Here is a 23,292-nt window from a genome sequence, read left to right as displayed (position 1 = left end):
GCCCCTTCTCCGCACCGGAAGTGGCTTCAGCTGCCAGTAACACCGCTTCTTCCGGGAGGGGCCGGCTCGCCCGGTTTCCGCGCGGCCGCTGCTTTCCGGCGCTCTGCCCCGCCCCGCGCTCGCTTGGCCTCTGTGTCCTTCTCCGGGAGGGCCTTCCGCTTCCTTCCGCACCCCGCGCCTTTCCCTGCCCCTGCGCGGTGAGCTCATGGTGGAGCGGGAGTGCGGGCCAGCAGGGGGCGCGCTGGCAGCGGAGCGGCGCTCTGCACGGCCGACTTCCGGTTCTCTGTGTCCAGAGGGATCGGGACTCTCCATGGCGCGGCCGCGCCGGGCCCGGCGGGAGGGCGGCGGCGGAGCGGCCGTGCCCCGGTGAGGAGCCGCGGGCCGCCGACATGGAGCCCGAGACGCTGGAGGCGCGCATCAGTGAGTGCGGCTGCGACCACCGCTCCCCTCCCAATGGGGCGGGGAGGGCGCGGGCGTGGGGGGCGCAGGGGTGTGAGGGAGAGGGGCTGGGGGTCGCGCGTGGTGGCCGTGGCTGCGGACGCACCTGGGGGCGGCGGGTGAGACCCCAGGGCCGAGGCGGAGGCAGGGCTACGGTGGGTCAGCAGGGAGGAGGGGGCGAGAGTTTGTGCACAAGGCTGCCGTGGGAAGGGGCGAGTGGACGCGGGTGTGTTTCTCCTCCCACGCCATCCCCTGCTGCTGCACCCGCTGGAGTTGGCATGGACGGAGCGGGATCAGTTATGTCCCTCCACAGAATGGGAGCCTGTTGGGTTTCTTTTCTCACCGTCCCCTCCTCCTGCCCGCAGACAAAGCCACAAACCCCCTGAACAAGGACCTGGACTGGGATGGTATCAATGCGTTCTGTGAGCAGCTCAATAAGGAGCTAGAGGGGTAAGTGGCTTTGTCCTTTCCCCAGGCTTCTCCAGGTCACAGGCCTGGTTATGATTTCCCACCCAGCAAAATCCAGTGGGATTGTCCCAAGAGCTGAGTAGGCATGAAGGCCCTCAAGGTGGGGGTAGGTGGGGGGGGATCCTGGTCCACTAATGGAAGATTCCCTCTGGATTTTGAGATGTCTTAGTGTCTTATCAGCATCTTCAACTTGCAACATGCTTTTCAACTCTGGATTCCCAGACAGAAATGCAGGTACCAGGCATATTGTCAATAACCGGCGAGCTTTTCTTTTCCCCTCACTCCTTCCAGTCCTCCACTTGCCACCCGGCTTCTTGCCCACAAGATCCAGTCTCCACAGGAATGGGAAGCTATCCAGGCCCTCACGGTAAGGGCATCTGCAGGCTGGTAGAACTAGATGGAGGGGCAGGGCATGTAAATGCTCCAGCTTGACTGGAGAAGCACGGGAAGCTTTGAATTCCCTCTGAGAAAGCCCTGGAGCACCTGGGCCCTTGGGTGGGAGAGGGACTGAAGGTGGTTCCACAAGTCAGGAGAGGTTACTTGGAAAGGTTTTGTTCCTAGAAGGATCATAGCCTGTTGAAGTTGATTAGGAAGCTTTTTGGCTTTTGTTGTGGTGGCCTTGGTAGGGCTGCATTAATGGTTGGACTGTATGATCGTGATGGTATTTTCCAACCTAAAGGATTCAATGATTTTTAATCACATTGTGGATCCAAGCTTTGAAACCCTGGTGTTTGTGACCTCTCTAAGGGTAACCCTTTGGATGGACTGTTGAGCCATCTCTGCCAAAACTGGCCCCAAAGACAGGACTCTTTCTTTCCTGTGGGAGGGTGCTTGGCCACCTGGGAGGGAACAGGGGATGTCCCTTTGTGCTGCTGTGACAGTAGCCACAGGCTCTGAACCTGGTGAGGGGGTAGTAGGAAGGAGCTGCCTCCTGACCCTGCTGCTGACCCCATGCTGGGACTCACCTGGCCCCTCTCCCCAGGTGCTGGAGTCCTGCATGAAGAGCTGTGGCAAACGCTTCCACGATGAGGTGGGCAAGTTCCGCTTCCTCAATGAGCTCATCAAGGTGGTGTCCCCTAAGGTGGGTCTCACGGCATCGTGCTGGAAGGGACTGGTGCCTGGTAGCAGGAGGGCTTTGGGAAAAAGTGGTAGCTGAGAAAAAAGGTCAGACACTCACTGGGATGTGGGCAAAATAGGACAGTGTTAGTAGGAGATGTAGCCCTTGTTCCCCGTGAGTTTTCTGGTGGGAAGTGAGCTTTCACCCCTCTGTTCCAGGCTGATTGTTGTTGTAGGAAGCTGAGGGCCAGCTGGACATGGTGCAACCAGCACTTGTGAGACTACTGAGCTCATGTGCGTGCCTGGAGTCACCTTCCCTGCATCCCTGTTGGGCTCTGTCTGTGCTGCATGTGCTCAGGAACCTCCCCCAGCTTCGACAGGACCATGTCTCTCTGGGGTGTTCCAACCTGATTGAGACACTCTTGGAGGGCAAGCCCAGGCTTGGTCAGTGGTGTTCTGGCGAGTCCATCTGAAGGACCAAGTCAGTACCTGCTCCTCTGCTGATGCTGCTGTTCCTGCAGCAGAACAAGCTGTGCCCTATTCAGTCAAGGCAGTGAACACCAGCAAGTGTAGAGTTAAGGGAACATAGGCTAAATATGACTAAGGAAAACCTTTGTCTGCCAGTCACAGCTTGTGATCTGTGATGATGAATAGCCCTGGACAGTGACAGCAGCATCCTGAAGCCCTCTTGCTTGGCACCCTAGAGTATGTCCTCTGCCTTAAGCCACTTGTTTCTGGTGGCACATGCACTGTTTTTACCACCAGTGCTCCCATCAGAGCCACATGAAAAGGCTGAAAGACGATTGCATGGCACCTGCTAGGTGCTGGTCAGCTGGGGCTCACCTTGCTCGGGGCCCTGCCTCAGAGAACATTACCCACATCCCTATCCCAGCCCTGCTGTCCCCTCATTCCTGAAGGGCTGCCTTGCTGAGCAGCTTCTTTTCACAGGACCCTTCCCTTCACAAGGTGACAGGAGACCTGTCTGAGCGTTCCCACCTGTCCCTGTGTGTCGCTGAGGAGCTGCTGCTGCAGCATTTCTCACACCCCTTGTTTTTCCTGTGATGGAAACCAGGCACAGCATAGGATGTGTTGCAAGGCCCTCATGAGCTTTCCTGCTTGCTTCCTCTTTCCTCCTTGTGCCATTTGGAACAGTCTCACTTCTCCTGGGAGGACGAGGAGAGGAACAGGCCAGAGTTGCAATGGCTCAGATCAGCCTCATGCCTTCTCTTTTCTCTTCCTCTAGTATCTTGGCAGCCGGACATCAGAAAAAGTGAAGTCAAAGATCCTGGAGCTGATGTACAGCTGGACATTAGGGCTGCCTCATGAGGTGAAGATATCTGAAGCCTACCAGATGCTGAAGAAGCAAGGTGAGAGGCAGTGATCTGGAAGGGGCAGGTGGACAGATGGTTTTGTTCTCCTTCATTTTTTGTCTGGGAAAAATCTGAAACACGCTCTTCCTTCCCCCTCCCCAGACCAGGGCATCCATCAGTCTCACTCAGCACCAGGGTCAGGAGATGGGACAGGTGCCTTGGGGCTCCTGGCTGAGCAGAGGGAGTTGCTGGGTTGGAGGGCACATCTACTTGCTCACATGGGACATGGGACACTGGAAGGGTCTGGGGCTGAAGGGCTGCAAGTACTTTGGCAGTATATGCTGGAATTTTCTAAGAGAGGATATTTAAGGGGAATAGAAACACAATCCAGGATCTTGTGTAACAGGAGCTAACCCACATCCCCTCAGTCCCAGGTGGATTTGCTGGGCCATTAGGGAAAAAAGCCTGGGTAGCAGTGCCATCGCTCTGTAGGTGAGTCCTCCTGATCTTTCCTTCGGTTTCTACTGCAGGGATTGTGAAGTGTGACCCCAAACTTCCCGATGATGCTGCTTTCCCACCACCTCCTCCTCGACCCAAGAACATCATCTTTGATGATGAAGAAAAATCCAAGGTAAGGGCTCTGTGCAAGGAGAGGGACAGTAGTGATCATCTTCCTGCTCCAGTACCTTATGTCCCTCTGATGTGGGAGAGTCAAGGGCCCTGCTCCACATGCTTCAGACAATGCATCACAGGAATCCTGAGGGCCTGTTCCAAAATCATGACAAAAGAGACATCCAGAGGAGTGGGACATGTAGATCTGTTTGACCTTTGGAGCACTTAGCTGCAGGATGGTGCAAAGGGTGAGATGCTGACATTGGCCCAAGCAAGTTTGGGGAGGTTTGCTACTGTGAGCTCTCTAGACTTTGGAATTATCTGGCCATGAGGTTTAAATCCCAGCCCCAGATACTGCTGCTGTTATCTCTTCCCCAGCCTCAGCACTGCAATCTGCTTATTGCCCAACCACTTATAGCCACCTGGACCCATCCTTGTCTTTCCATCAGAATTGTGTCACCACTCAGGCAAACCTCTGCAGTATCATTGTTGATACATTTAAGCAAGTGTTGGGCTCCTCTGGGTCTAGTTCTGCAGCAGGAGTGAGATGCCAGTTTGCTGCAAGGGATATAGTTTGCCTCCATGGGTCAGAGTCTGAAAATGAGGATTTCTAGATGGGCAGTGGGACTGTTCACTGGCTGTGGAGAGGAAGTGGGAGCTCTCTCTTCACCAGCAAAGCGGCATGTGAAGAAGTCTGAGTAAGAGTCCATTACAATGCCATGGCAATTCTTGCATTAACCAGGCTCTCTTCCTGTCTCAGTGCTGCTGCACTCCAGACTCTCCATGGTGGGTAATGGGCAGGCCAGAGCAGGTTTTGAATGCAGAGGATCTTTAGGAAAGACCTAGCTTGCATAACCAGAACTACAACAGGAAAAGGAAGGCCAGTTGTACTTCTCTCCCTGGTCTCTGATAGCCCACAGGCTCCTGTGGCTGGGGTTTCTAAATGGTTGGAGTTGTCCACTGCCTCTGCCAGATATATGTTTGGGATGGGGGGAACTATTGGCTCTAGTGTTGCAAGAGTGACTCTGGCTGCCATCCCTGAGCTTGGGCTCAGAAGTACCTTCTCTTTTGCAGACACTGGCTCGCCTCCTGAAAAGTTCCCATCCTGAGGATCTCCGGGCTGCCAACAAGCTCATCAAGGAGATGGTTCAGGAGGTGTGACTGGGGAAGAAGGGTGCTGGGGGATCATGGGCTTGGAGGTGATGACTGGCACCAAAGGAGGACTGGCTTTGTGACCTCCTGCAGGCATATGGAGCTTCTGCCCAAAATTTGGCTGCAGCAGCTATGAAAGAGTCCTTGTGAGAGTTCTGCCATCCCCTGACTACTTGGAGGAATGGCTCTGTGTGCATTTTGTGGCCCAAGCCCTGCTGCAGCACTAGATCTACAGCAATTCCATGCTGTCTGGCATGTTCCTGCCCAGAGATGACCTGGAGTTTTCTACTGGAGTGGGAGCTGTTTTGAGGGCAGTGTTGCTGGGCTTTAGTCCAGGGTGGTTGGCTGGCCTGGCCTTCCTCCTTTCCAGGTTAGGACATCCTTCCCTATGTGCTTCCCCTCCAGGACCAAAAGCGCATGGAGAAGATCTCCAAGAGGGTGAATGCCATTGAGGAGGTGAACAACAATGTGAAGCTGCTGACAGAGATGGTGACAAACTACAGCAAGGGGGAGACAACGGAGAGCAATGAGGACCTAATGAAGGTGAGGAAAGGCAGTCCCAGAATCCTCCTTGGAGTTAGCAGAAATGGGTGACCCTTATCCCCTCATCCTTCTGCCTATTTTGCACACCCAGCTGAGCATCCTGCTGCTGAGGATGCTCACCTCATCACTGTTCCTCTGCTCCCCCAGGAGCTGTATCAGCGCTGTGAGCGCATGAGGCCCATGCTTTTCCGTCTCGCCAGTGACACAGAAGACAATGATGAAGCTCTAGGTAAACATACCTGACCTTTCTCATTCCTGCTGAGACTGCCCTGGAGGTGTCAGTGTACCCTGGTGCAGCCTGCAGCAACAGTGGTGAAAATGCTCTCTGCAGTGGTTTTGTTTGCAGCAACTTGGGCCTTTCTTGGGAGAAACAGACAGACTTGGGGTATAAAAGTTACTCTCTTCACTATTTTCACACTTATTTTCAGCTGAGATTCTGCAAGCTAATGACAATCTGACCCAGGTGATCAATCTCTACAAGCAGCTTGTACGGGGAGAAGAGATCAATGGGGAGACAGTGGCCAGTCCCCTTCGAGGTGAGGAGACTTGAAGAATGGGGACAGAAAGGTCAAGCAGAGGGACCCTGTTGTTGGTTTCCTGCAGTGTAAGAGAGGAGTGAGAGAAGTGGAAAGGGGAAACCTGCAAGGAGCTTAGACTGGGGCTGGTGACATAAGGAAATGGCTTGTGGATGTGACTGGTGCCTGAAGAAGGGGAACTGGAAGGGAGAGCAGGGGGTGTGAGGAAGGATGGGAGCTAGGCCTCACCACATTGCATAAGGACTGGATAACGTTTTCAGATTATTTTCTTTTTGTAGGCAGCACCTCAGCACTTCTAGATCTGTCTGGCCTGGAGCTTCCAGCAACATGCCCTTCCTACCCAGCCTTGCCCACCCTTTCAGGTGGCTCAGCAGTCCCTGTGCCTGACCAAGCTGGCTCTGTCTCCTTGCTCGATGATGAACTCATGTCTTTAGGTGAGAAATCCAGAGCAAAAGCTCTTCATTCTTTGACTCCACATAGTTCTTCTTTGGCAGGAACATGAATAAGAGGGGGCTCTGGTAGAAGTGAATAATGAAAGACAAAGAGGTTCCTTCATTTAGTGTGAGGGAGGGAAGGACCCTGCTATGATTCTGAACTTCAGTCCCATGGTGTTTTCCTGGCTAGTCAGAGAGACCCTGTAGGGATGTGCCCACTGACTTGCTCTGGGTAAACTGATGTGGCAGGTAAATCAAGAGTGATGCAATGACTATCCCCAGATGGGATCACAAGGGTGGGTCACCCCCAGTTCCTCATGTTTTCTGCTTGCTGTTGAAGTCATGAGCTGACAACAGATGCATGGGACTTCCAGAACTGTTCACATGAAATCATGTAAGGTGCCAATCCTAGAAGGCTCTAGAGTCCTGCTTTGCACAACGAAGTGTCTGTTTCCTAAGTCAAGTGCTTTTGAATACAACAGCATCAAGTAGACAACATGGTCAGTCAGATTGGTCAGCTCAATAGTAGTCATTTTTCTGCCAACTGCAGTGAGAACTAAACTATAAATGAAGCTATCTGAACAGAAAAAAGCCACTGTCACCTTCCTGGCTCTCCCCCATGCAAGGATGGGGGCCAGAGATGGAGACCACATTGGTGGTTCTGCCCTGCTGCTGCTTCAGGCCATATTTAATGGTCTTACTGATTTAGTAGGTAAGCTTCATGTTGCATTTACTCCTGGCAGGCCTGAATGACCCAGCACCACATCCTGTCCAGGCCAGTGACAGCAGTGGCTGGAACAGCTTCCAGGTAATGCACTGGGAGCTAGGGAAGAGGGTGGGGAGGGTGGTAAAAGCAACAAATGTAGGTAGGGAAACATGCTACATCTGACGGTTGATGCTTATACACAACCCTGCTTTGGGGCTCTCCTGTGTGCTCTTTTCACAGTCATCAGACAGCAATGAGCTCAGTATCACCCCTATCATGGCAACACCACCAGTCAAAGCAGATGCTGGTGCTTCCTCCCCCAAACCATCTCCTAGCAGCAGTGGCCTGGATGACCTGGACCTTCTGGGCAAGACACTGCTGCAGCAGTCTTTGCCTCCAGAATCTCAACAAGTGCGATGGTAAGCACTTGGTAGTACAGTCTCACATCTCTTTCAATTGCTTCCGTTTCTGGGGTGTTATACAGCATTTCAGTGCCCTGTTTGACTCCTTGCTCTCTCTCCCCCTTGTAGGGAGAAGCAGCAACCACCCCCTCGGCTCACCCTGAGGGATCTGCAGAACAGGAGCAGCTCTGGCACCACAGCCCACAATCCCAGTGCTCCACCTGTGCTCCAGAGTATTTCCCCTAACCCCACGCTGCCTCTGACCTCAGAGCTGCCTGTCCCTGCTGCACTTCCAAAAGCTGCCACGACACCAGCAGGAAGTACAGTAGTGCCACCACGGCCTCCTGCCACTGCGCTGCCCCAGGAGATCTCGCTGGCCAACATCACTGTGCCTCTGGAGTCAATCAAACCCAGTGAGCTAGGGAAAAAGAGGGGGGCGTGGGGGGATTAAACCCTGCACACATGGAAGGGAAGAATGTGAAGAAACTTCTTGCTTATTAGATTTTGTGGAGGCTGAAGAGGAATGGTGTCTCTGTCACTTGTATGGAGTTAGGGTGATGGGGAAAGGTGCTATCAGGCCAATTCCCTCCTGGCTGACTGCTGCCTGTCCCTGCCTTTCCCACACAGGCAGCCTCCTCCCTGTGACAGTGTATGATCAGCATGGCTTCCGTGTCCTCTTCCACTTTGCTAAGGATGCCCTGCCCGAGAGGCCTGATGTGCTTGTGGTGGTGATTTCTATGCTCAGCACAGCCCCGCAGCCCATCCGCAATATTGTCTTTCAGTCTGCCGTCCCCAAGGTAAGACAGCTGCTGGGGCTCAGGTCCCCAGACTGGGCCAAAGCAGGATTCTACTGCAGGAAAAACAGGGTGTGTGGAGAGAGTTCTGTGGGCATGGGAGCAAGTTCTGTTACCTTCAGATTAGCACAATGTTTTTGTCTTTGACTTGATAGCAGAAGCTTCCCAAGTGCAGGAGCAGGGCTTCTGGCTGCCAAGTCACTCTCAGGAATGTGGTCACTCTCTTCCTAGATAATGAAGGTGAAGCTACAACCTCCCTCAGGCACGGAGCTGCCAGCATTCAATCCCATTGTCCACCCCAGTGCCATCACCCAAGTCCTGCTGCTCGCTAACCCACAGAAGGTAACAGCATTGTCCCTGGGGCATGAACAGAGGCTGGTCTTGGTACTTAGGCAAAGCCTCACTACTCTATCCCTGTTCCTTCTACTCAGCAGCATCTCAGATGTGAATGGTTTGTGCCTCATGCCTTTCTTCCCCTTCTTCTGCTTATCCTTTTTCTCCCATCTCCAGGAGAAAGTGAGGCTACGGTACAAACTGACCTTCACCATGGGAGAGCAAACCTACAATGAAATTGGGGATGTGGACCAGTTTCCCCCACCAGAATCCTGGGGAAACCTCTAGGGCCACATGTTGCAGGCACTACACTGCAGATTCCTTAGGAAGCCAACCCTGTGGGGCTGGACAGCCAGAGGAAATGGGAGGGTTGGGTGGGGGCTGATGCTCACGCTCTATTCTCCATATGGCCAAGCAAGGGCCAAAGGGAGCATGCTTCAAGGAGGAGAGCAGAGATGCCAGGTGATGTTACTCTCACAAGACTAGAAGTGGAGTGTAAAGCTTCATGTGTGAACAGTTGCCTTCCCTGCTCTTCTGATGATTACACTCCCTCCCCAGTCTGTCCAGCTTCTCTTCTAACCCTGCTTTCCTGCTTTAGGTGCATAGGGGAACAAGGACAGGGAGCTTTAACAACCTCAGCCCAGGGCAAGGCTTAGCAAAGGAAGATCCTTTTCCTTGTCTGCCCCCTCCACACTTCTCAGCCCTTTAGCTACTTCATCTTCTATGGTGCTCTCACTTGTCCCCCTTGCCCCCTCCTTAGAGCTGGGCCCCAGTGATTCCATCTGGTGGGATCATACTGGAGCTGATGAGGAACAGGGCTGAGCAGAGCCTAGGTATCATCTTTCCAGCACCAGAGAGCAGACAGCTGTCTTTGCTTTGGTGGGGGTGGGGAGGGGTCGGGGGGAGTGATCATCACATATCTCTGTCCTAGCTGCTTACAGAGCTGTTGGTGAGAGGTGGGGCCTCAGGGGCTGGGAAGGGCTTGTTCTCTGCCTTCCTAGCCCCTTCAGCTGGCATTCTGAACCCCTACAGCAGGGAAGCCTACACCATTCCCACAGGCTTTATCATAGTAAGCTTTAGGAATAGTGGCAAGAGAGGACCATGCTGTGGGGGTTGAGTCTGCCTGCAGCCTCCTGCCAGATGGAGAGAGGAAGCAGCAGTGAGACTTCCTTTCCCCGGCTGGGCTGGAGAGCTCGGTGGGGCAAGGGGGTTTTCTCAGCTCTCCAGTGTCCTCTCACAGAGTGGTGAGTGATGGGCTGGGAGTTGGGGGGAGATGGGAGCCCAGCTCATCACCACAAAGCTCTGCACTGGGGCTTGGGGGGGGGGGTTCAGCTGTGCCTTGTGCACCTTTGCTGCAGCTGAGGGCGTGCCTGGCTCCCTGTGGTGGGGAGGGGCCTCACCCCAGCCGCCCGATCACTGTGACACAAGAGCTGGGATCTGCAGGCACAGAGGAGACCGAGGGTAGCACATCCCAAGCAATCCCCAGTCCCATGGCACTTAGGACTGTGGGAGCTGCTTCCCATCCCTAAACTGGTTTGGAGAGGGCCTGATCATAGAAAGCAGAGGCAAGCTGTGCTCTGCATTGGCTTGTCAGAGGTAGAAGGAAGCATGTGTGAGATGGAGACGAGCAGGGTGCCTCGCACTCCTGGCTCGGGCAGCGAAGGTGATGTGTCAGAGCTGGGCACAGCGGGCAGTAAAGGGGAGGGGGAAGCAAGGTGTTTATGCTGGGATTCTGCTGTCTTACTTCCCTTTCCCATCTCTTCAGGGTTTTGTATGGGTTTTTTCTTTGCAGATCTTGTTTGGTTCTTGAATAGACTTGTATATATTTTCAGTGCAAAATTCTGTAAATGGAAGAAAACAAACATTTAAAATGAGACGCCCGGCGCGAAGAATCTGCTGTATTTATGGGAAATAAAGAGTTCTTTCCTCATCTTGCTCCTCTGTCTTTTGACCCAAGGAATGCATTTTTCCCCTTACTTTTCTGGACCCCTGAGGAGCTTCTCTGCACCCTGCCCAGCTCAAATCCTGCCCCTTCAGTCCTGTAGTTTATTCCTCAGTCACTCAGGCCCTTGCCACAATGATTTCCCTGCTCCCATGAGCAGGGAGCAGGGATGGTGGAATTCCCCTGGCAGTTCTCAATTCCTTTTTTGAAAGCAGTCACTTCTAGGCTGTGAACTGGGTGCTGCCCACTTCCTTCGTGCCCTATGGAGAGGCAGTGGGCAGGAATCTGTGCCTGACAGCCCACGTGAAGCAGGGCTTGAGCTCGTTCCCATGACCCACATGACTGCAGCTTCACTGCTGGTAGCAGCACTTGGAAGCAGCTCCGAGAGGCAGTTTTTTTTCAGGAGTACAAAGGGGGATCTCCTCTGGCAAGCAGCAGCCCAGGGCTGGGAGCAGCTCTGATACTGCATATAAGGAATGGTTTAGCCACCCCCTGATGCAGCCAGTGAGGATCTGGGGGGCCTTTGCTGCATCTTTGCAACAGGTGCCTGTTAGGAGCACCCAGGGCTTGATGGTGAGGGATCAGATGCGGTCTGCCACAGGCTGAGAACAGCCTGGTGTTTTGGGCAGGGCGAGAGTGGTGCTCTGTCACCCTGTAACCACTTGAAAACAGCTGCCAGCCCCGCTTTGCTATACAGTAACTGGAGACCTGACCCTTGCCAAGAAAGAAGCACAACCTAGCAGCCCTGAAATTTTCGCTCCTCCGGCTTCAGGGCACAGATGGAGCAGCCCTTCTGCCTTATTTTCCTTTGCTGCTTGCCTCTTCTGCCCACAAGCTGACCGCTTCTCATTTTGGCTTGGTTTGCTGCTTCCTTTGCTAGCCATGTAACCCTGCCAGTAGCAACCTCTGCCCTTTCTTAGTGCAGGTGAAAAGTCCTATCTGCAGGTAGCCAGAAATAAGGTGAGATACACATCTCATAGAGTCAACCCCAAAAGTCGTGGTGGTGTGAAGTGGATGTTTTTCGACAAAAAGAGAAAAAAAAAAAAAAAGGTTATGAGCTCTGGTGCAGCTCTGCAGAGAGCCGGCAACAGCTGAGCCTGAGAACCGGGAGTTTGCGGTCCCCGTGCAACTGCGGGTGCTGCTGGCCCTGCTCGAGGAGCTCTTCTGGCGGGGGGAGGGACTCCCGAAGGCACAAGGCAGCAGCCGTTGGCCGCAGCTTTGTGGTGGCTCCGGAGAGCCTCAGCGACGGCACGGAGGGAGAGCAGCGTGAGGGCTGCAGGGGTGGCTTTGCTGCCTGTGCTTTGCTGCTCTTGTCACAACAAGGCGGCATGTCGCAGGGGAAGAGGGTGGAGCTGCACCCGTGAGCACGGAGAGGTGCCTGAGGAGTGTTGGCAGAGTTGGGTGACCAGGTAGGGCAGGGTATACATCGGGTGCCCCGTATGAACTGCACAGCCAGCTGGCACCGGCACGGGCTGCCCCGCGGCACAGCTGGTGGTGGGCACGGGGAGGAAGGGGAACCACCCCGGCTGAGACAGAGAGCAAGAAAGAGCGTGGGCCCTTCACTAAGGCTCGGCAGTGGCATGTGCCTGTCCTGCCTTGTTATGTGTATGCTGTAATAAAATTTCCCCTTTAAGGCTGGGCTGAAGTTATTTTTACTTGTGGGCTGGTGACAGGAACACAAAACGGAGCAGGAGCTCTGAACTGTTCTTACCTGATCTGCGGCAGAGGGGCGGACTGGACGGAGGAGGAAGGAAGCTCAGAAAAGGAGAGGGAGCGAGGGAACGGAGCTCAAGGGAGGGGAAAAGAAAGCAGGCAGGGCATCCCTAGGGAGGGACTAGGGAGGGGACCAGCTGGGGAAACTGAAAAAGAGGGAACAAGGGAGGGAGGAAGAGGAGTAAGGAGGGAGAAGTCCTCCGGGAGAAGCAAAGTGGCTCCAGAGAGAAGAGGGGCTGCAGGCATCCGACGCCAAGCATTACCAAGGGGAGCTGAGCGGGTACAGCCAAGCAGAGCAGCTCTTGTGATCTCCTCCTGACTCTCAAGATGATGAAAAGACAGTTTAATCGAATGCGCCAGCAGCTGTCCCATCCCAACATCACCATTAGGTAAGGACTTCTCCACTACCTGTACCGGAGGGAGCGGGATGTGGGTCCTGGGGGCCTTGCGCTGGGGCTGGGCTGACCTCCCAGTGCTGGTGGCCTGGGAAAAGGGGAAAGGAGGGGAAACTTTAGGGTTTAGAGCATCTTCAGCATAAGCTGGGGCTTTGTGAAGGCTGCATTGGTGCTGCTCAGTAGTAAACGATCCTCAAGCCCAGATACCTCCAAGGGCCTACATTCCTGTGTTCACCAGGAAACAGGAAAGTCCTGACAAAGCTTGGCTTTGTCAGGATTTGGGGCAGTGGGGCAATGGGGAGGGATCTTCCAGCCACATGCCCCTGGCTGTGCAATGACCAGAAGGGTGATCAGGCTGGGACCTGCCCTCCCTGCTGAGTCTGAGGTGCCCCACAGGAACCAAATGCCCTGCATAGCTCTAGCCAGCCTAGCAGCATGAGCAGCCCAGAATGCCATTTGAGGAGAGAACCAGGGGTCCTCGGATGGACCCATGAAGGACTTACAGCTTCACACAAAACCCTCAGTCCCTGTTCTACCTCTGCCATTTCCTGCTTTTTCTCTTTGGCTTTCCAAAGCTATCCCCTTGCAAAACCCAGAACTGAAATTACAGGGCTGGGCCCTCCCTGCCCAGCCCCCTCACTCCCTTTCCTACTGCCACCTCTGCAGGTTCCCAGCACTGAGTGGTTAAGTGGGACCAAGCCTGTCCCCTGAACCACTGAGGTCCTTCAGCCAGCCCAGCAAATCAACCACAAGGAAGCAACTCCTATATGCTGGTGGCCTCTTGCTCTCCTTGCATTCCCTGGAGGGGAGCATGATGCCCCTTCCCATCCCTCTTCCCTCAATATTTCTCATCTCCATGACAGATGCACCTCCCTTTTGCTTAATGTCAGGCAGGCAAGCCTCAAGCACCTTGTGAAGTCCAAGAGCACCCTCTTCACCTGCTGCAGAGCCTCTCCTCTGTGGACCAAGACCTCACGTGATCTTGCTTGCCTTCAACCAAACCACCCATGTTTCCTGCAGCTCCACATCCTCGTCCCACAATGGCTTTGGCAGGCAGTGAAAAGAGAGAAATGTGAACTGGGGAAAAAGCAGCAGGAGATGGAAATCAAACAGGGTTCTTGGGACATAGCAATGATAGCAGGCTGCAAAGCAAGGCTTCCTCTATAGGAGGCATCAGGGAGGTTTCAGGGTCATGGTGGCTGGTGGGTTTTGAATTTGGTTTTGAGCAGAACCAGAAAAAGCTGTGTTTGTGTAGGCATTTCTGGAGGGGCTGGTGTTGGTCTTGGACCCCAGCTGGACCACAAGGACACCCTTGCTCCTGTATCAATGGCCCCACAGCTACTGACTACCCTGGCCTGCAAAGACGTGTGCCAGACTGCAGCATCACTGCCCTGGATTCACCTTCAGGGGAGAGATGGGCAGTCAGAGACAGTAAACATCCTGCTCCTGTTGTGGCCCTGCTAAGCACTCTGACTCCAAAAACACAGGTCACATCTGGACTTTTTGACTGAGGTGCACTGAACTGAAAACCCTGTCTGACGGGGTGTCCACCAGCCAGGAAAGTTGGCTCCCTTGCCCTGCTCCTTCTGTTCTTGTCCTCCCAGGCTCATTCTACCCATAGCCTTGTATCTGCTAGTCCAGGCTATAGCCTGTGTCTCCTGCTCCCAGGAGCCCAAAGGGAGGCGCGCAGGATGCATAAGGACCTGCCTTCCCAAAGAAGCTTGGTGGAGGTCATCCTCATTCACTTATGGCTCCTTCTCCTTCCTCTGCAGAGCCCAAGAAGCAACTGAGCTCCTGTCAGAAGATTTGCTGCAGGTGAGGTGTGGGCTGGGCCAGCAGGCATGTGTCTGCTTGTGCCTGAGCGTGGGAACCTGCCCCGCTCCTGGCTGCCATTTGCCCTGCCAGCACATCCAAGTCATGGGGCTGGGATCTGCCCATGTGCCAGAGGGTGATTTCAGGACCATGGTGTTAAGGGATTGGCAGGCTTCTGCTACCAGGAAGGGCTTTCCCAGCTGCTCACAGAGGGATGAATCCTGATCAGGAGTTGTGCTCCCTTTTCACTGGACCAGATGCTCTGGACTGTGGCAGGATGCTGGGCAGGTGTCGTGGTTTGACACTGGCCAAATGTCATGTACCCACGAAAGTTGCTCACTCATCCTCCCCTGCCACAGCTGGGCAGAGGAGAGAAAAATGTAATGAAGGCTTCATGAGTTAAGGACCAGGAGAAAACACTCCAAGGGCAAAACAGGCTCCACTTAGAGGTACAAAGTGAATTTATTGCTAATAAAATCAGAGGATAATGAGAAGTAAAATAAGCCCTTAAAAACACCTTTTCTTCCCCCAACCCTTCCCTCCTTCCCACTGGCAGTGCAGGGGACAGGCTGTGGGGGTTTTTGTCAGTTCATCACCGAAGATCTTCTTCTGCTACTGAGGGAGAGGAGTCCTTCTGCTGCTCTGCTACACCGTGGGGTCCCTCCCACGGGAGACATGAGTTCTCTGTGACTTCTCCAGCCTGGCTCCAAATCTCATGAGCAGCAGTCCTCCCAAAACTGCTGCAGCATGGGTCACTCTTCCATGGAGTACAGTTCTCCAAGGACCAGCTGCTCCAGCCTGGAAGCAGGGGCCCCCTCTCTCCACCACGTCTCCCACTGGATCACAGCCTCCTCCAGGCATCCACCCACTCTGGCGTGAGCACCTCCCCCATGGGCTGCAGGTGGATCTCTGCATCCCCCATGGATCCCCACAGGCTGCGGGTGGATCTCTGTCCCCACGTGGATCGCCGTGGGCTGCGAGAGCACAGCTGCTTCACCATGGTCTCACCACAGCCTGCAGAGGAATCTCAGCTCCAGTGTCTGGAGCACCTCCTCCCCTTCTTCTCCACTGACCTTGGAGGCTCCATGTTGTTTCCCTCCCATGTTCTCACATCCTTCTCTTCTCTGGCTAGGAAAAAACAGTGTCCCCACTTTGTTTTGATTTTCTTCTTAAATATGTTTTCACAGAGGCATTACCACTATCTCTAATAGGCCCAGGCTTGGCCACAAGCATGTCCATCTCCAGAGCCATCAGGGATTGGCTCTGCTGGACATGGTGGAAGCTTCTGGCAGCTTCTCACAGAAGCCACCTCAGTGGCCCTCCCTGCTACCAAAAACCAGCCCATGCAAACCCAACACAGCAGGCCATCCCTCACCCAGAGCTGGGTAGTGGGGAAATGGCCTTGAGGTGCCCATGGTTGACAAAACGGCTTCCCCAGTCCCATTTTTCTGCCCCCAGATTGAGCAGAGGATTGAGCCAGCCAAGCGAGCAGCTCACAGTGTGTCCAAGAGGCTCCAAGCCTGCCTGCAGGGACAGTGTGGCTCCGAGATGGACAAGCGAGTGGTGAGAAAAATCTCCCCACTGCAGCCTGTGCTCACCCCAGCTCTATCCCTTGTCAGCAACAGGGATGCCAGCCCCCTGCTTTGCCAGCTTTGCTGAAGGGTGGCCCAAAGCTATGCCAAGCCCAGGTCCCATTGTTAGCAGTGGCTTCCAGCATGTGCCTGGGATGAGCAGAGCAGGGCAACCCTCTCAACCTATCACTAATTTGGGACACTCCTGAGAGACAGTGTCTTTGCATTGAATAAACCTCCAAAGCCCTTGCTGTCTTTGTTCCTTCCCAAACCCCCATGAACTCTGGCACCCGTGGTGCCCTGTGGTGAGGAGCACCACAGTGTGGCCAGGCACAGTGGTGTCACCACTTCTCTCCCAAATCCTTGCCTCTGTGCAGAAGAAGTTGCCCTTGATGGCTCTGTCCATGGCGATGGCTGAGAGCTTCAAGGAACTGGACACAGAGTCCAGCCTTGGGTAAGTACTGGTGGGAGAAAGTGCCAGGGTGACCCCAAAAGATGCCAGATCCTGGTAGTGACCCTGTCTTGGCTGAGGGGCTGCCATGGCTCAAACCATGTCCCCAGAGCAAACACCGGTGTTGCACTGGGAGAAGGGACAGCCAGCATCTTCAGCCTCCAATTGCAGAATAGGAGCTGGCTCAGGGTCCCACGTGGGTACAGGTACAGTGGGGATGTTGGGTCAGAGAGGAGCATGGCTCCAGCCCGCAGTCATTTCATCTCTGTCCCATGCAGGAAAGCCCTGGAGATGGGTTGCTGCATACAGAGCTCACTGGCCAAAATCATGGCTGAGTTTGAGATTGCCCTGGAGCACTATGTCCTGCAGCCACTCAACAAGCTCAGTGAGGTAGTCCTTGCTGCTCTACTGCCTCCACTTTCCAATTTCACCACTCCTTCCTGTGTTCCCAGGCCTCCCCCACTCACTCTGGCCCTCTCTCCCCCAGGAGGAGCTCCCTACCATCCTGAAGCACAAGAAGACCCTCCAGAAGTTGATTTCTGACTGGAACACAATCAAGAGCCGGTATGGGGCACACTGCAGCCCTGGAGGACTAGGACATACAGAGCACATCCCCCAGACAGGTTGGGGGAGAGAGGAGGATAATTGCCCTGGAGAGTCAATTTTCAATAGCTCTTCAGGAGCACCCAGCTAGCTCCTGTGTGTAGGTGCATCCTGCTCTGGGCTCAGATGCTGATTCCATAGCACCAGAGAGAAGGGCAGCTCTGCTGCTAAAGGCAGCAAAGTGCCCTAGTGCTGCTTGGGACACTGAGATCACCTCGTTCCAACCCTTGCCATGCCACATTTCTCTGGAAGTCTGCACACCTGTTCTACCCAACATTCCTGGCACTGAGACCATAAATGCGCCTCTTCTTTCCCACCCCAAAGGCTGAACCAAGCTGCCAAGAGTTCCAGTAACAGCACTGGAGCTGGTGCTGGCCCAGGGGCATCTTCTGCTGCCAACAAACTGGAGATCTTGAAGGAAGAAGAGGAAGAGGTGAAGAGGAAGGTGGAGCAGTGCAAGGTGAGATGGTCACTTGGTCTCCCCTATGGATCAACTCCAGGGCTGCAGACCTGCTCGCCTCCACCAGTCTTGTCTGACGTGACCCCACGCTGAGATGGACTGCAGCCAGCCAGCATTTCCTGCCCTCTGAAAGCAAATGGGCCCCTCAAGCAGAAATAGGGAGATGGCCCAAATCCAGGGAAGAAAAAGAGTAAAGGAATTCAAAGTGCAAGCTGCTGCAGAGAGGAGGGTCCAGGGGCTAAATCAGGGAGCATATGGGGTCCCCTCAAACTGGAAAACAGCTGAGCTAAGATCTGTCATGGGTGGCAGGGAGGTTTCCCATCAGCTTTCTCCACTTCTGCCCTGTGTCTCTGAAAAGCCCAGCACCTCGTCTGGCAGAGCTCGTGAACTCACTGGAGCTGAAGGTGCAGAGACCTCTTGTTCCTGAGCCACTTGTGCCAGGACTTTGATCATGGGGCAGGTTGCTGCCACTACCCAAACACAACTAATGGAAGCAAGGAGAAAGCCCCACTCCCCCCAAAGACCCTGTCTAGACCACTCACAGACCAGATGAAAGGGCTTCATGAAGGCGTCTCCTCTTCCTTGGGTGCCAGGGAGGGGATGGAAGATTGATTGCTCTTTGTATCTCCATTCCCAGGACGAGTACATGGCTGACCTCTACCACTTCTCCACCAAAGAGGACATCTACGCCAGCTACTTCATCAAAGTAAGTCCTCTGTCTCACTTCTCCCATGTGTGAATGTCGACTGCAGCATGTCTGAGCCCAGCCTTGCCCCCATCCACACCAAGTGCCCCCAGGCAGGGCAGGAGACAGATCACAGCATCAGCAGATGGCTACAGCTGGCCTTGCTCCAGCCATTACAGGTTAATGCCACCACTAGCACCAAGTGCAAACAAGCAGCCTGTCCTGAAGATACCCCTCTCCAATCTGCCCTCTACCCCTTACTACAGACATAGTCCCATGGACCCCAGGTGGGCTCCCCTTGCAGCTCCCTCTTTGCCCTGTCTTCATGTGAGTGCAATGTCCTGGGAATGGGCACCTCTCTGAGAGGGGCTGGTGCCAACTGAATGCTGTTTGCCTGTCCTTTGTCTGGCAGCTATTGGAAATCCAAGCCCAGTACCACCGGCAGTCACTGGAATCTCTGGACTCAGCTCTAGCAGAGCTGAGAGAAAGCCATGGACAGACAGGTACCCTCTGGCTCTCCATGCAGCCTGGCAAGGGCTGCAGTTGAGCCAGGGGGATACAAGTGTGGCCAGCAAAGCTGGAAAAGGCTCATTTTCCCTCCCTACACCTGCTGCTGCCTACCATATTGGGCTGGTAGGTTGGGATGCCTCTGCCTGTAGCCAGTCAAGTTCGCCTTGGACAAGGATGTTGCCATGGTCAAATGCTGGATGGTGCCGGTGTCCACCATCCCTATCCCTCTTGACATTTTCCTTCTTCTTCCAGAACCTTCCTTCACGACAGACACCCCGGTGGCAGGGTACTATGGTGTGTCCCTAGAGACACACCTCAAGAGCTTGGGCCGGGAGATTGCACTCCCCATCGAGGCCTGTGTCATGATGCTGTTGGCTTCCGGCATGAAGGAGGAGGTAGGGAGTGCTCCAGACCCCCTCATCACCTTTCTCCCCCCAGATGCACTCCTCCCAAACTCAAAATGCATCCCTTCCCACTTCATCCCATCCCCAGGGACTCTTCCGGCTGGCAGCGGGCGCCTCAGTGCTGAGGAAGCTGAAGAGCAGCTTGGCCAGCGGCTCCAATGTTCTGGAGGAGTTTTACTCAGACCCCCATGCTGTCGCTGGTGAGTGCCACCAAGGCAGGGTGGGTGGACATGACTGGGCAGTCCCTGCCATCCCTCAGCTGTCATCAGCTCAACTGCTGCCCCTCTCCTCCCAGGTGCACTGAAGTCCTACCTGCGGGAGCTGCCCCAGCCTTTGATGACATTTGAACTCTATGATGAATGGGTCAAAGTGGCCAGGTGGGTCCAGGCACTGGGGTGGAAATCCCTGGCAGGTCTCAAAAAGCCCCCAGTCAACGCCTTCCATCCTTCCCAGGACTTGGAGCAGGGGTGCTCTGTCTCATCTGGGGAGATACGGACACAGAGCCTCTGTGGATGCCTGCCTTCACTGCCCAGTAAAGCACGACATCTCCATCTCCAGGGCTATGGCCTGCACGGGGCAGCCAACACTGGTCTTCCTCGTCCACTGTGTCCCTCTGTGCCACAGGGAACAGGCCGAGCTCTCTGCTCCTCCTTCTCTCTTACAGCTTAAAGGACATTGACAGCCGCGTGCAGAGCCTGCGAGACACCTGCAGCCGCCTGCCCCAGGACAGCTACAACAATCTCAGGTATTTTGTCAGAACAGGGCTTCTTCAGCCCCAAGCAATCACCAAATCCCTGCCTACTAAACCCCTGCCCTCCTTTCACCCCACAGGTATCTGATCAAGTTTTTAGCCAAGCTGGCTGAACACCAGGAGGTGAATAAAATGACTCCCAGCAACATTGCCATTGTGCTGGGCCCAAACCTGCTGTGGTCGCAGCAGAGCACAGGGTAAGGTCTGAAGGGTTTGAAGGGGTGCGAGGCAGCTTCCTAGCCCCAGCTGGTGCAAATGCCATGGCAAAGGCTGATCCAGCAGCCTTCAGGCTGGTCTAAAGCACTTACACCTCTTCCATCCTCAAGTCCTGTCCCTTGTTCCCATGTTCCCCAGGTTGCACGTCCCCTCACCAAGCACATGTCCCCTTAGCCACTCTGCAAAGTAGTAGAGGAGGGGGCTGAGACCCAAAGCACTTGTGACATGGGTGGCTTTCAACACCACTGGCCTCCAACACCAAACCAGGGTTCCCAGGACAGGGAAAAAGGCCCATCACCCAAGTTGCCATAGCCCTTGGCTGGGCTACCTTCCCTTCAGACCCTGACCCCTGTGGAATGAACAAAAAAACCCATTTGGGGTTAATACCCCCAAACCCTTTTTCTGATGCTTCCCTCACCCCTGTCTCTCAGAGACCCCATGCAACTGGACTTGGCCTCGGTCTCCTCCATCCAGGCTGTGGTGGAAGCCCTCATCCAGAACGTGGACACTCTCTTCCCCGGAGGTAGGGCCAGGGCGTCACTTGGTGGCCGCAGCAGAGAGTGACAGGAAGAGGAAGGGAAAGGAACACTTCTCCATCTCCAGGAGGAGAGAAGCGGGAGGCTGCTCTGGCTCCCTGCTGTGGGGTCATTGCTCTGGGTGACAAGTGCTTCCTCACAGGATGTCTTCCTTTCTCTTCACCCAGAGGTAGATTTCAATGTCTCAGGCATGTTCATGCCACCCACAAACACCAGACTTTGCAAGGCTGCCCCAGTGGAAGAGCCAACTCCTGCAACCCCTCCAGCCAGCACCCCCACCCTTTTGGATGGAGAGGCGTAAGTCTGATGGAAGCTAGAGGCTCTGGCTGTCCCAGCTCTCCCCATGTCCTCCCTCCATCCCATCCCACGCCAGGGCCTTACCCTCACAGGTGGCTGCAAGGTGCCTCACAGCCAGGACCACCATGCCCAACCAAAGCCTGACTTGCCTTGTTCTCTGCACAGCACCTCCAGGGACCCTGACGCCAGGTCCCAGCCAGCATCCCCAGGACTGCCCAGGCCATCTCCTGAAGCTGCAGGGCCACCAGCTCCAGTGGTGACTGACAACAGCACCCACAAAGGTTAGGGCGCCCCAGCTGCTTGGGAAATTACACCCCCCAATGCCACCTCCTGTGGTTTAGTCATCCTCCTGCTGTTCCCCACACAAGTGGGCACTGGAGATGTCCTTGTCACCAAATGAGGGGAAAGGCCTCTGGCCAGGTCAGCATGGCCAGGATCCAGCCAAGATGGGGCTGTGGGATGGATGAAGTATGTCCTCCAGTGTTGGGTTGAACACCTCCGGTAAAGAGGTGTCAAAGCTCGTGGCCCTTTATGAAGGGAAGAGGGAAAAGCCCCCAGAAAAGCTGGTGTGTGTTTTTGTCTTCAGGACAGGAGCTGGGCAAGGGGCAATTTGTCCCACCACCTGTCTGCAGACCCCTGCCTGACCCATGGCTAGCACTGCAGCCCCCTCCGCCCTTTGGAGAGACCCCAGTGGAGAGGAGCCCAGCCCACCTCAGCTTTCTTTTCAGGCAAACGCCCAGCTCCGGCCCGACCTGCAATGCCACCACCGCCTGTGACGCAGCCCCGGAGCACAGCTCCTGCCCAGGCAGCCAGCCCCAAAGCCCTGCCACGACGCACAGCGCCCAGCCGAGCCCCCTCCATCCCGCCGCCGCTCCCTCCGCAGCCAGCACCCCGCCACAGCCGAGATGCCCCACCATCCCCCAAGCCTTCCACTGGTGAGGCTGACACAGCGGCTGCCGTGGACTGTGTGCCAGGAACCACAGAGGAGGGGCAGCCGCTGCCTGCAGGAGGAAGTCCCCCAGCCACATCGGCCCCAGAAGGACAGCCCACAGAGAACTGAACAGGGTGAGAAGCATGGAGGAATCACAAGTTGGGGAGATGGGATCTGGCACCTCTCTGGGACCCAGCAGACACTGTGGAAATGCCATGGTGGCCTGAGGGACAGCATCTCTCGGTCCTCCACCTTGTTCCCTTGGCTCACATCACCTGGCATGCTTTGCCTGCCTTCTCTCGCTCTCCTGTCTCCGTCTCCACCTCCCCACACTACCACATCCCTGCCAGAGCCCAGCCACCAGCTCCCTGCCCAGACCCCTGCCCTGATCCCCCACTGCAGGCCCAGACACTGCTTGCAGCTTTCGGGCCTCCCGGGCAGCTTGGCCCCATGGGGCCATTCGCAGGTGCTCAGCCATGATTGCAGCCCCAATTTTGCCTTAAAATGCATTGCCCCAGGAACACACGGATATATATAAATATAGATATAGATATAGATATAGATATAGATATAGATGTATAGATGCATATATTTGGAGTGCATGTTCTATTAGGCTGAGGGAGTTGGGGTTGTTCGACCTGTAGAAAAGAAGGCTTGATCACTCTCCACAACTCCCTGAAAGGAGGCCGTATCCACGTGCACATCGGGCTCTTCTTCCAGGCAACAAGAGGACAGTCACAAGCTGCACCAGGGGAGGTTTGGGTGGGACAGTAGAAGGAACTTTTTCATCACAGAAAGTGATTAGACATTGGAATGGGTTGCCCAGGGAGGTGCTGGAGTCACCGTCCCTGGAAGTGTTTAAGGAGACTGGATGTGGCACTTGCTGCCACGCTCTAGTTGACGTGGTTCGGTCTTAGGCTGGATTCGATGATGTCAGAAGGCTTTTCCAGCCTAAGTGCTTCTGTTGATATTTTGCCAATATTTGAGAAGCTGGTGTCAAAGTCGCAGGCCGCTGTGAGCAGGGCACACTTGGCAGTCTGTAGTGCTGGAGGGCGCAGCCCGGGGGCCGCAGCGGGGAGGGAAGGAGGCGGGAGCGCGGCGGGCGCCCAGGGCCGGCGCAGGCGCGGGGCCGGGCCGTAATGGCGACCGCGCTGCCACAGGCCCCGCCGGCCGGCAGGGGGCGCTCCGCGGCTGCGCGGGCGCGGCGGGGAGCGCGGGCCGGGCACGGCGGC

At 55.2% G+C, this 23,292-nt stretch overlaps 2 protein-coding genes across 3 annotated transcripts; both read left to right on the top strand.

Annotated features, from left to right (window-relative positions):
* The first annotated feature begins 62 nt into the window (after nucleotides 1-62).
* GGA1 (golgi associated, gamma adaptin ear containing, ARF binding protein 1) lies at nucleotides 63-10,713 on the top strand. Of its 2 annotated transcripts, XM_053943170.1 has the most exons (17): nucleotides 63-420; nucleotides 804-888; nucleotides 1,198-1,273; nucleotides 1,889-1,987; nucleotides 3,206-3,329; nucleotides 3,803-3,903; nucleotides 4,959-5,039; nucleotides 5,442-5,579; nucleotides 5,727-5,808; nucleotides 6,008-6,115; nucleotides 6,394-6,549; nucleotides 7,293-7,357; nucleotides 7,496-7,674; nucleotides 7,786-8,069; nucleotides 8,284-8,453; nucleotides 8,682-8,792; nucleotides 8,961-10,713. In XM_053943170.1, exons 1-17 carry the CDS (start codon nucleotides 390-392, stop codon nucleotides 9,069-9,071), a joined length of 2,001 nt encoding a protein of 666 aa, XP_053799145.1. In that variant the 5' UTR covers nucleotides 63-389; the 3' UTR covers nucleotides 9,072-10,713. The 2 variants fall into 2 exon arrangements, with proteins under 2 accessions (XP_053799145.1, XP_053799146.1); XM_053943171.1 differs by lacking the exons at nucleotides 63-420; nucleotides 1,198-1,273; nucleotides 1,889-1,987.
* Nucleotides 10,714-12,587: 1,874 nt separating this feature from the next.
* Nucleotides 12,588-23,162, top strand: SH3BP1 (SH3 domain binding protein 1). The gene is made up of 18 exons (XM_053944082.1): nucleotides 12,588-12,827; nucleotides 14,606-14,648; nucleotides 16,104-16,208; nucleotides 16,594-16,670; nucleotides 16,946-17,057; nucleotides 17,155-17,231; nucleotides 17,595-17,730; nucleotides 18,368-18,436; nucleotides 18,828-18,918; nucleotides 19,178-19,320; nucleotides 19,418-19,529; nucleotides 19,625-19,706; nucleotides 19,994-20,074; nucleotides 20,161-20,277; nucleotides 20,728-20,819; nucleotides 21,000-21,129; nucleotides 21,295-21,410; nucleotides 21,858-23,162. The coding sequence occupies exons 1-18, from the start codon at nucleotides 12,766-12,768 to the stop codon at nucleotides 22,187-22,189; spliced, it is 1,977 nt and encodes a 658-aa protein (XP_053800057.1). The 5' UTR covers nucleotides 12,588-12,765; the 3' UTR covers nucleotides 22,190-23,162.
* The last annotated feature ends 130 nt before the right edge of the window (nucleotides 23,163-23,292 follow it).

This window comes from Vidua chalybeata, chromosome 5 (assembly GCF_026979565.1).
Source record: "Vidua chalybeata isolate OUT-0048 chromosome 5, bVidCha1 merged haplotype, whole genome shotgun sequence".
Classification (NCBI taxonomy): Eukaryota; Metazoa; Chordata; class Aves; order Passeriformes; family Viduidae; genus Vidua; species Vidua chalybeata.
The sequence above is the reverse complement of the archived record's forward strand: the minus strand, read 5'-3'. Positions and strand labels throughout refer to the sequence as shown.